Source organism: Suricata suricatta, chromosome 11 (genome assembly GCF_006229205.1).
Source record: "Suricata suricatta isolate VVHF042 chromosome 11, meerkat_22Aug2017_6uvM2_HiC, whole genome shotgun sequence".
In the NCBI taxonomy this organism is placed as follows: Eukaryota; Metazoa; Chordata; class Mammalia; order Carnivora; family Herpestidae; genus Suricata; species Suricata suricatta.
The window spans coordinates 7,755,947-7,768,167 of record NC_043710.1 but is presented as its reverse complement, the minus strand read 5'-3'; the positions used below and the strand labels follow the sequence as shown (position 1 = coordinate 7,768,167).

Sequence of the window (12,221 nt, the reverse complement as noted above, 5' to 3'; positions counted from 1 at the left end):
TGCTAGCAACTTGTACACGCATTTTTTGAGGTGTCTGTAAGCAGTAGAACTTAGATTTTTCCAGTTTGGATGTGCCCTGCCGTAAGACCCACTTGCCTAAGACGGTCTTGGTTTATACCTATTTGCTAACAGTTATTAATAGTGGCCCCTTTTGTTTTCAGAGGTATTGTGGGTTTTTTTAAAATTTTTTTAAATGTTTATTTTTGAGAGAGAGCAAGACAAAGTGTGAGTGGGGGAGGGGCAGAAAGAGAGGGAGAAACCATTCAGAGCAGGCTCCAGGCTCTGGGCTGACAGCACAAAGCCCATGTGGGGCTCAAACCCACAATCTGTGAGATCATGACCTGAGCAAAACTCAGACACTTCACCGACTGAGCCACCCAGGCGTCCCCAGAGGTATTGTAGTTTAGATAATGATATGGTCCCCTGCCCATCATAATCCGTCCTGAGTTCTCTTCAAATTAACAGAAAGACTGGTCTATTTCATTGTTAACTAACGCTAGTAGTTTGGTTTGTTGTTATCCATCACTCTCTCTGGCCCGGCACAATTTGCACATTAGCTTTGGTTTTATAGTGACCAAACTATAATTTCTCGGCGTGGTTTGCCTAATTTATTCAACAGTTACCAGTACTTTATCACACTTGCTGTACAACCTTTCTGCTGAAACATTTAAAGAAAATGACACTTTACCTCGTTGCACTTCAGTAGCCGTCCCTAAAAGAATAAGTTTCTAAGTTTTTATGAACCTGTCCAGAAACCACAGGAACCTTTCAGAGTGTGAATCTTCACTTCCGATCTAATTGGATTTTCGTGCATCCGGTTCTCTCACGGAGGGCCGCGCCTGGCCTTGCACGCTGGCGCCATGCTTCTCGGGTGTGCAGGGCACAGCCCAAGAGCGGTGCTGGCCACGTGGCCACATGTAACCTGTGTCCCCTCTTCTTTTGGCAGTGCACGATCTGATTTTCTGGCGAGATGTGAAGAAGACTGGATTCGTCTTTGGCACCACACTGATCATGCTGCTCTCGCTGGCCGCTTTCAGTGTCATCAGTGTGGTTTCTTACCTCATCCTGGCTCTTCTCTCTGTCACCATCAGCTTCAGGGTCTACAAGTCTGTCATCCAAGCTGTACAGAAATCAGAAGAGGGCCATCCATTCAAGTGAGTTGAAGTATCACAAGTAACACTGTACAGTTTAGGGAGGGGGTTGCTGAGGCCGGTCAGGTCAACAAACCAGACCTGATGACATCAAGAATTACAGGATCTGACACAGCTGATCACTTGTGTGAACCAGCTAAAAACCTTGTCACTTAAAAAGCGGCCAAGAACTTTCTGACAAACCCACGCTTCAAGGCCAAAGAAGACAGTCTGAATTCCTGAGCGGGGCCTCCAGGCCAGCACTCAGTCACGTGGGTTCCCAAGGACATAGTTAGGCTTCCATGTAGTTAAATCTGAAAACAACTTTGAAGTCTAGATACTGAGTCTGAACTCTTGGTGATACCAGAATTTGACATGTTTGCTTTTAGTTTTATCGCTGATTTCCTTCTTAATTCTCCGTTAGTTTTCTTAATATCGGGAGCAGGGCCTGATGAAGTCGGGAGGTCGTGCATTTCTAGAATCCACTTGCCAGCTTTCCTCACTGTGCTGTAACTTTAACAAATGCTTTCCTCACACTTTTCCTCTTGAAAATCTTAGGCCGTAAACATTTTTAACATTCGCAAATGATGGTTTTTTCAAAACCCCTTTCTTCTAGGGACAGGCCTCTCAGCACTGTGATGGCATAGGGGTCCTAGGTGGCCGCAGCTCTGGTCCTTTTACTTTCTCTTGGTGAGACTAGAACAGGCGGTTTAGGTTGAATGTGGCATTAAAAAGGCTATTGCAGGTTAGTTTTAGTCAAGCAGTAAGTGCTCAGCAAGTGAATACATTTTGTTATTTCGCCACAAGCCCAGCCGGCTCGGCAGGGTTTTCCTCTTTCACACGACGCTGTGGTGGGTTATGAAGTGTGTACTGCTAAGTTGTATGCACTACAACAGCCGGTTTTGTGATTTTTGTATTTGGTAGTAAATATTTTCTTAAATACAGAAAGTAAGCATGCCCGTTCCTTTTCTGTTTTTCCAAGACTGTAGGCTCTTTCAGGCAAAAGGAGTCTTCTCTTTCCTGGTCTGCCCAGCACACAGCAGAGGGTCTGGTACTCAGGAGGCCCTCAGTACCGAGGGGATGAGCAGGTTAGGAGCACGTGGTTGCATCTCCGCTCTGTAGTGTGTCTGGGACAGAACCCAGGTCTGTCTTTCTCTGTAGTTGTCAGCCCTGTCAAACTCCGTATTTCCATCTTTTTTTTTTTTTTTTTTTTTACATTTATTTATTTTGGAGAGACAGAGAGCGTGCACAGGGGAGGGGCAGAGAGAAAAAGAGACACAGAATCTGCAGCAGGCTCCAGGCTCTGAGCTAGTGGTCAGCACAGAGCCCAACACAGGGCTCAAACCCACGAATCGTGAGATCATGACCTGAGCCAAAGTCGGATATTCAACTGACTGAGCCATCCAGGTGCCCCCCACCACCTTCCTGTTTGTTAACAAATATTTTATAATGCCTCTTTTATCATTTTGAAAAGTCATAGATATCTACAAATATTTTCAAAAGTAGACTAATTATAAAGAAATAAGATAAAAAGCCATTTATAATAAAATAGTATGTATTCTATTCAATATTCAACTGCTTGGACATGACTACACACACGCACAAAATAAATACAGACATCAGATACTTGGAGTTAGATGTATAATTTCCATTACAGAGGTGATTTTTCAAAATAGTAAAAACCATCCCAATGAAGTTTAGTGGGAACAAAATTCAGTGTTAAAAAATTCAGGATTTGTAAAACTATGGGGGAAATACCTTGTTTATATATGTCCTGGGCTTTTTGATAATTAGAAACACCTTCCTGAATACCCTGTGAGGCAGCACAAGTTGCACAGGGCATAACTGTGCAGAGCACCCCGCACTGTGCGGGCGTCTGGCATCTCCGCCTCTGCCCGCTGAAGGGCAGCAGTGTCCCCCGCCCCACGACGGCAAGAAACGTCCCCGCAGATTTCCGCGGTGTGCCCGCCCTTGGGGGAGGATCGTGCTCTAAAGAACTGCTCTGCCAACAGAACAAGATCTTCCTTGACAAATGTATGACTTGTTGTTTCTTCTTCTGGAAGAGCCTACCTGGACGTGGACATCACTGTGTCCTCAGAAGCTTTCCACAATTACGTGAGCGCCGCCATGGTGCACATCAACAGGGCCCTGAAGCTCATTATTCGTCTCTTTCTGGTGGAAGATTTGGTTGACTCCTTGAAGGTTAGTTGCTTCTACAGCTTTTGGTGGTGAGGCTGAGGAAAGCCAGGGGCTAGGTTATAGCTCCGAGGAAAACCAGGGAACCGAGGAAAACCAGGGAACCGAGTTTCCTCACCCACAGACACACATGTATGCTCCCCTCCTGCGTTGGGGTTAGGAGTGAACCGGGGCCAGGCGTCAGTAGGCAGGGTCCCCTGCGCCTGAAGAACTTCAGAACAAGGTGAATGTAATGGACAGAAATACAGTCAGAGTCTGAGCCTAAGAGAACTACCGAATTGCCTGATGCCTCTCCAGATGTCTGGTGCAGGTGAGGTAACCTTCCTTTTGAAATTACTGATGGCCTGTATCACTAAATTTATGCAGACTTCGTTGTTAAGAAGAGAATGGCATCAGTTAGCCTAAATTTCGCATTATGCTCATTCCCGCTTAACCTTCTGATGTTGGCTTTCACAGCTGGCTGTCTTCATGTGGCTGATGACCTATGTCGGTGCCGTTTTCAATGGAATCACCCTTCTGATTCTTGGTAAGGTGACAAGGAAAATGTCTCCATGCCCTGTGAAGTACAGTTAGCTCTTAATACAGATTTGCACTGCGTAGGTCATAACACTTGTCCATAGAATTTTTACAGTGCACTAATAATAAATGTATTTTCTCTGACGATTTTCTAACGTTTACTTTTGTTGTAAGAATACAGTATAGAATACATGTAACATACAAAATAGGTTAATTGACTGTGTTACCGGAAGTGCTTCTGGCCAACAGCAGGCTGTTAGTAAAGTTGGGGGCGAGGGGTCAGCAGCCGGATGCAGACTTCGAACCGCACCGGGGATCAGTGCGCTTAATCCCACAGTGTTCAGGGGTCATCTGTGATTGGTAAAGGTCGCAGCAAAGAGAATGCCCAGCCTGTCTCCACTCTGCCACCTGGCTCAGCCTTTAACATCCGTAAACCTTGAACTGGATGTGGGAAGAACCTAGGCTTGTGGCCATAGGTTTATTGAAAGGTTCTAACTATAAAAAAGTATCAAAACAGCTAGAAGTAAAGGAGAATTGTCTACACTTGGGTTAAATATGGGGCTCTTAGGGAAATCAGTGTCAGGGCACCTGAGTGGCTCAGTCCATTAAGTGCCTGACTCTTGATTTCGGCTCAGGTCATGATCTCATGGCTCACGAGATCAAGCCCCATGTCAGCGCAGAGCCTACTTGGGATTCTTTCTCTCCCTCTGTGCCCCTTCACCCCTTTCAAAGATAAATACATATTTTTAAAGGAAAAATCATCTTCATAATTTGGAAGTTCTTTGTAAAACAAGGAAGGCAGCCTGTGTACCTGCAGCTAACTGCCTTAATTGAGAGCTCTAGGTAGGATTTCTCAAATTGAAGGCTTATGTTTCCCTGTATTTCATGGGGAAAATGGTGGATGTTACTTGAGTCCTGGGACTTTCTGACCACCTCACATCGGCACCCGCCGTGTCCTGTGATTCTCTTACAGCTGAGCTGCTCGTTTTCAGTGTTCCGATTGTCTATGAGAAGTACAAGGTAAGCACGTGTCTTCCGTTTTAAATCAGATAAGCCTGTTGATTATGACTAGTTTCAGTTCGTGTTTTAGGCATTGAAAGTTTGGAGCAACCATTTTCTAACCATTTCTGCAGTCAAATTTTAGAAGTCAGGAGCCTATAAGAAATTGGTAACAGTGGTCTCCTGTACCATGAAAAACTGAATGTGTAGGAGAGAAAAGGGTAGGAAGGAGACTTATTTTTGTGCTTGCTGTGTCTTTTAAGTTTTTATCAAAAAAAAAAAAGTTTTTATCACGTGGATGCATTAAGTTGAAAAAATGCTTAAATAAATAAAAGCTGGTATCTGAAAAGAAATCTAAACTACAACAGCTATTACGGGAATCCCACTGGTGTGAAAGGATCTTTGCGCCGCGGAATGGCCTACGCAGAGCCGGGCTGGATGAGAGAAGGTTATTCTTTGTAGATGACGTCATCCGTTATTTATGCTGTTAGGTATGCTTTTGGGAGCCAAAACACATCTGTGATTACAAAGTATAGATCAGACAGTTTCTAGTATCCAGAAAATGCTTTACTCAGTGTCTCTAAAGGAAACACCTAGCAACTAAGACCTTTGCAAAAGAAATGAGTGATTTTTACTTCCAACAGAGTATGAGGTGTTTGTGGCACAATTTAAATTCTGAAACCTTAAGTTTTTAAAATATTTTTTAAGGGGCATTATATTCATTTCCCAGAATATGCAGTACTATTTTTTTTAAATGATTAAACTGAACAACAGCATTACCTTCAGGAAAATTGTTAATCTGTGTGTTGCCATAACTCTTTCCTTCCTTCAAGACCCAGATTGATCACTATGTTGGCATCGCCCGCGATCAGACCAAGTCAATTGTTGAAAAGTAAGTATGCTTAAGTTCCACATTTTCTCATGACATGGTGTGTTTTTCCCCAATTAATTTTAGCCTCCTCTGTAAAATAACTGACTCAAAGAACGTAATTTTCATCCGGAAGAAAAAATGTTGGTTAATAGTTTGATTTTACTAAAAATTATTTCATCTGCTTCTTTAAAAAAAATTCTTTGTGTCTTAAACTAAAAAGTATCGATGGAATTAGAACTTTAGCCTTTTATTTATTTTTTTTTTTAGTGCTTTTTATTTATTTTTAAGAGACAGAGAGAGAGAGAGAGTGCAAGCAGGGAGGGGAGGGTCAGAGCGAGAGGGAGACACAGAATCCATAGACAGGCTCCAGGCTCTGAGCTAGCTGTGAGCACAGAGCCCGATGCGGGGCTCGAACCCACAAACCACAAGATCAGGACCTGAACTGAAGTCGGATGCTTAACCGACTGAGCCACCCAGGCGCCCCAATCTTTGCCTTTTAGAATTGGCCTTTAAGTGTTCTTGGTTCCCAGTGTGCATGCATCTATTTTCACGTGTATCAATTTTAAGCCAAACTCTTCCCTATCTTTTCGGAAATGAGAGTTTTACTAAATAAATATCTCAAGGCACAAAGCTACCTCTTTTCTAAAACTACCAAGTCCCTCGATTTTCTTTTTTTTTTTTTAACCAATTTAATATTAAAATCAAGTAGTAATAAAATATTGGTAGACATTTTTATGACTCCCTCTATCAAGGAACCATTTGGGGGTTTTTGGAGTTTTTTAAATTACAGTAAACACTTAGGAACCCATACTTTTAATAAAATATTAACATTTTTCCATTTTCAGATATTTAAGACATAAAACATCAAAAGCAATTAAGTCTCTTTTGTGCCCCCCCCCCCCCCCCCCCCCCCCCCCCCCCCCCCCCCCCCCCCCCCCCCCCCCCCCCCCCCGCATCCCCAGCTCTGGTCCCTTTCACACGCCAGGTTTTGGTGCTTCTCCCAGTTTTGATACGTGGACACCAACTGCAGGGCCGCAGCTCGGGCTTGATGCCAGGGCAGGGTCTGTACTTGCTCTTCCACTTTTTAGGGCTACAGTGGGGCTGAGACCAGGCAAGGACAGTTAGCGCAAATACGTATCTGGTTGCTGTTTACTCCTCGTTGGGAAAGATGGCGACAGCTTAGCTTTTAAACCTGATGTCTTCGGTGGGGGGCTGGGAATTGTCGCCTGCTCCTTGACCCTTGACTCCGGTTCCTTTGGGGCACCAGTGGGTAACGTAGCACTCCCGGAGAAAAGGGCCCTTGCGCTGCTGGTGTGGAGGACATGGCAGGAAGTGTGCCCGGACACCCCTCATTCCCCTCTGGAACCGCCTGGGAGGGGCCAGGAGGTGCGCGCAGGGAAAGGGCAGGGAGAGGGGTGGGTTTTCGCCAGCCCCTCAGCCCGTCCCTGAGCAGCCTCTGCCCGGCCTCTTCATCCAGAGGAAGCCTGTTGGAAATGCGAGGCTGTTTTCCCAGAGCGCCAGCGAGTTCAGGGCTGTCTTCCAGTACACGGTTAAAGTACAAACCTAGAACCAATGTCCGTGTTTTCACCTTCTTTTTTATTTTTCTTCAATAGGATACAAGCAAAACTCCCTGGAATCGCAAAGAAAAAGGCAGAATAAGTACATGGAAACCAGAAATGCAACAATTACTAAAACACCACTTAATAGTTATAACGTTATTACTTGTACTATGAAGGAACGTGCTCAGTGTCAGCTTGAGCCTGCATTCCAAGCTTCTTTTTCTTAATTTGGTGTTTTCTCCCCTCCTTTCCCTTTACCTTCAGTATCAAGCACAAGAATTGTTGGACTGAGAAAAAGAACTGATATCTTAGGACCCAAAAGAATAAAGAAAGAATCTAGTAGGATAAATCAGAACCTTAATGGTGGTGGGGCTTTTACTTGGAGCTTGAAAGGGGAGAGGTTGGAGGTCAAGGAGAAAATAGAGACAAAGCACTGCTCTTGGATTCTGCTATCCAGTTTTCAAGGACTAGTCTGACACAGCTTCCCATCAGAGTTTTACCCTTATTTTTAAGTTAAGAAATAATGATTAACTTATGAGGAAATTATCCGGGGACAAGCATGGGATTCCTTCCCACGGGTCTTTGGCAGCTCCTGACCACGTCTTCCCGCCCACAGCGTGAGCTGCTGCTCCTGACATTCCACTTCTTCACGTAATGACAGAACTTCCGAGTCTATGAATAACTTGTAGGTGACAGTGCGCATTTCCAATGCCCAGAATGCCGTCTGGCAACCAGGAATGGAGCCGGAAGTGGGGTGTGACAGCCTGCCCTCTCCCGCTCATCCTAGGAAGGAAAGTTCCCGCCATTTGGGAGGGTGGTGTCTGTGTCACTTCTTGTGGGCACCAGTTCTGAGCTTCAGTTTGAGAACTCATTCCTGAATGTGCTTTTCTCCCTCCCCTGCCCACCTCACCTCGAGTTTAATAAATATGGTTGTACTTTTCTTATTATGAAATAAATGTCTGTAACTGCTGTGCACTGCTGTAAACTCGTTAGAGAGCAAACAATAACGTGCATGTGGGCTCCTCAGATGTTGACTTCTTGTAACCCTGTCTCCGTCCGCGGGGGGACATTCTCAAGAGGCGAATACAGAAACAAAAGGCCTTTTTTGCTTTGATCTTCTCTGCGCAGCTTCCTCCCTCCCATGCTCCTCTCTCACCTGCGCCTGGGTCTCACCCTCAGCACCAGGGCCAGGCTGGCTCCCCGGGGGCTGTGCGCGCCTGTGGTGGGGAGGCCACGGTTGGTGTGAGGAGGTGCGCCCTGCGGTTCGCAGGGAGCCTTGGCTTTGAGGCCAGCCCAGGGCCTGTGGCAGTGTGAGGGCTTCTGAGGGTGCTTTCCTCAAAGCTCCAGGTAAGGGCGCCAGGCCGGCCAGCTTGGGTCCGTGGGCTCCGTGCCCAACTGAAAGCTAACAGAACAATCCAGACTGACATCAGGAATCCAATTCCTGTTGAGACCGATCAGTGTCTTTGTCCCCTTCCAACATGAAAATTCAGTCAACTTGAAAGAAAAGTCTGAATTCCTTCAGGTTGTAAACGCCTAGTCATGAGAGAATGTGCGCCGGTGACTTTAAAGTAATGGCTACGGTGTCTGACGGTCCCAGAGCAGTGCAACTCTGTCGAAGGTAGTGGAAATTTTCTTTCTACTGTTTTGGAGAAGTTACTTCAGCATTTAGAAGGGTAAAAAGGTACCCTTGCCTTACTCCATTTTCCTATTTTCTTAGCCCTCTTTCCTTTTGACTTTTTAAGCTGACTTCATGTCGGAGTCAGAAACGCATTCTCCCTCCTATCTTACACCCTCCCAGGAAGTCAGTGCACTGATCAACTTTTTGGGCTTCCCTTCCAAAGGACCCTTGTCTGCACTGGAAGCCCCCACACCTAGCTCTTTGGTTTTGTTACTGATGTGTTTAGGTAATTGGACAGGTCTTGTGCCACATAGGAATTTTTTTTTTTTTAAGAAAAACCCATAGGTGAAATATTACTAATGAAACTGTGTGCGTGTATGTGCGTGCAACATAAAAATACGGTAGCACCTAAGGAACTTGAATCTTTGTTCCTGTAAAACTGCAAATTGATGTGGTATTAATAAAAAAAAATGGAAGAAAAAAAAAGAACACAGTGACTGGTGTCATTCTGCTAACTTTATTCTTTATACACAGTTTGGGTAAAGTAAGAACCAGGCTTCCACCAGCCCCAGCCCCGCTCCACTTTGGAGGCTTTCAGAAGCACCTACTGGTTGATACTGGTCACGGCTCCCAAGGTTGCAGAATTCCCATAGCTAGAGAAAAGCTGTGCATTTGGTTTCTGGAAGACCCCAGAGACCTCTGAGAGGTGACCTTAGGAGGAAGAGGAGTGGAAAGGACCGGAGGGTCTGTTTCCCAGTTCAGCCTCACACCAACCTAGGAGGGTGTCCCGCCTGCAACGTGAAGCAGCCTGTGGGTCACAGCCCCGATGGCTGGACAGTCCGTCACCGTGGGAAGCGGAAACTACGTACATCAGGTCTTCGCTAAAAACTGTATCGCTTCGGATTTATCCTTCCCCCAAAACTAAGGCTGCCATGACCCTTAAGCTGGATTTTAAAAAATTTATTCAACATACCTCTTAGAAAACTTAGGCTGAAATTTTTAAAAAATAACTGATGCAAACAGCTTCACAAATACACATACAAATGTTCGAGTAATGTCACTAACGTGGTATATAAATATGGATTCAGAGTAACATTTACATATTGGCCGTAATAGCAAGCATACCATTAACAAAATCTTCATGAAGAAACTTCACCTGTTCATGTCAGACTCCCAAGGCAAGGAGGAGGCACATAGAAGGCCCACCTAGCCCCCCACTCCCCCTGACCCCTAACCCAAGAGGCCATGGCCACAGTCCAAGCAGGAGTCACTACAGTGGCACTTAGATCCCTGGGGCTTAGATCTCCAGCTTCACAGTCATTGGAGAGTTCCTCAAGATGGACTGCTGGACCCCAGTTTCTGACTTATCGAGATGGGGGCCCAAGGATTTGCGTTTCTAGTAGGTTCTTAATGTGATGCTGATGTTCAGGGTCCCTGGCCACACTGGAGAACTTGTTGCTGCCTCTCAATGAAGACATTCACTCCTGTCTTTCTAAGGCCTCTTTCTCTGCCTCTCGAGGAAAAGCCATTCCTAACCGGCTCTCTGTCCTGGCTTACCTGAACTTCGGCAGCAGGCTCAGGGGACCAGGAGTGGGTCGCCCCAATTTTGCCTACTGTTTTTGAACAGGCAGAGTAGTAAAAATGGTAAAATACTCATTCTGGATCTGAAAGCAACATGCATGAAGGAAAATAAAAGAATGGCAGTGCCCAGCCTGGTGCCATCTGCAATCTCTGTTCTCGCGTTTTTAATACTGTCTCAAAAACCCTGGGTGTTTCAACACACTGGGAATTCACTTTTCAGTCACTGACAGCTCAAGCAGGATTTCCTGAATCGCTGGTGGCATCTGCAACGAAAATCAGGACACCAGAGCCCTCGCCCTGCTGTAGAGGCCGTGGGGCAGGTGTTAGCCCCACCTGTGGGGTTCTGATGACGGCTGCCGCCCGAACCCCAGAGCCGAGGCCTGTGGCGGCCTGGCGCAGGCTCGTTCCCCGGAAGCGTGCAATTCTCTGCCACCCCCGGAGGTCACGGCTGCACTGAAAAGGCCTGCAGCACCCTGCACGTGCCATCCTTTGGCAGGCCTAATGGGAAAAGAAACTGTACGAATTTACAGAGATGGGGAGGCAGTGTGGTGTAGTGCAAACAACACTGAATTGGGAGTCGGGATTTTCATTCTAATTCTATACTGTTCCTACCTGGCTGTGTGAGAAGTTTTCTGTACTTCACTACTGGATCTGGGAAAGGGGTTGAGGGGGCAGGTACTGGTTGATCTCCAAGGTCTTTCCAACTTTGACAATCTTGAATTATATAAAAATGCTATAAAATCCATGGTATAAAATCCAATTCCCAATAAGGAAGAGTCAAGGGGGCTGGGCCTGAGGCACTTGAACCTTGGGCTCCAGCCCGGGGGTGCTGGGGCTTTCCCACCCACCCACAGAGGCCGGCCCTGCCCTGGGCGCCAGGGCCCCTCTACCTCCAGACCTAACCCTCACGTCCGACCGCTCACCTCCCCGCTCTCAGGCTTTAAGACCAAAGGAACCGGCCTGGCTGTGTGAAGAGCAGACACTGGGGCCCAGGCCTGGAGAGTCACACATTAGTGTGGGATGTTTGGGGTCCCCGGGCCCCATCTCTGTCCTCACTCCTTCCTGTAGGTCCTTCCTCCACCACCTCACAGCTTATCTCTGATACACGTATAATAAATAAGACATTTGCACATAAGGGTGACTGGGACAGCTCTCTCCCCGCCCCTCCCCCTTTCATATAAAAGCATTAAATACAGTTTCAAAATAAAATACAAAGAGCAAAAAGGGCCTGATCTCGGGGCCACCTGTTCTCCACAGGAGAATGAATCTACACATCCCACTCGGACCTGCCTGGGAGATCGCGGGCCCCTTCCCGGCCCCACAGAGCCTGGCGCTGCCGCGGGTTAGAGAAAGGAAGGCCGAGGCCCGGCCCCAGGCCCTTGGGTGCTGAGAATGGGTGGCACGTCCACCGTGTATAAAGGGGGACAGGAAGGGACGGGAATAGAACGCCAACTGCCGGGACCTCCAGTGCCCCGGGTTCGGGCTGTCGGGGACGATAGAGCAGGAGTGCCTGACTGAGTTTAGGGGGAAACGGAGGCCTTGGGAGGAGGAGAGGAGCAAAGGAGAAAAGTGCTAATCCCTTTACATGATGCGGGCCCGGGCGGGCGTGGCAGGAGCGGAGGAGGCGGGAGGGGCCACGGGGCACCACCCCCCACCCCCCAGAGCCCGCCCAGGAGGCTGGCGCAGCTGCCGGGGCCCCAGCCCAGCTCCGCCCACGTCTCCGGGCCGCCCGCCCGCGGTCCCTGGGGTCC

General features: G+C 47.1%; 1 protein-coding gene across 2 annotated transcripts in view; it reads left to right on the top strand.

The window, feature by feature from the left end:
• The window catches only part of RTN3 (reticulon 3), a 57,457-nt gene extending 49,211 nt beyond the window's left edge, over positions 1–8,246 (top strand). The window contains exons 2-7 of one of the 2 annotated variants that reach the window (XM_029956465.1): positions 947–1,154; positions 3,194–3,332; positions 3,783–3,852; positions 4,816–4,862; positions 5,675–5,733; positions 7,326–8,246. In XM_029956465.1, the coding sequence (XP_029812325.1) occupies positions 947–1,154; positions 3,194–3,332; positions 3,783–3,852; positions 4,816–4,862; positions 5,675–5,733; positions 7,326–7,371 (569 nt within the window). In that variant the 3' untranslated portion in view covers positions 7,372–8,246. The remainder of the gene's footprint in view (positions 1–946; positions 1,155–3,193; positions 3,333–3,782; positions 3,853–4,815; positions 4,863–5,674; positions 5,734–7,325) is intronic. The other variant, XM_029956464.1, reaches the window with a different exon arrangement.
• Positions 8,247–12,221: the final 3,975 nt, after the last annotated feature.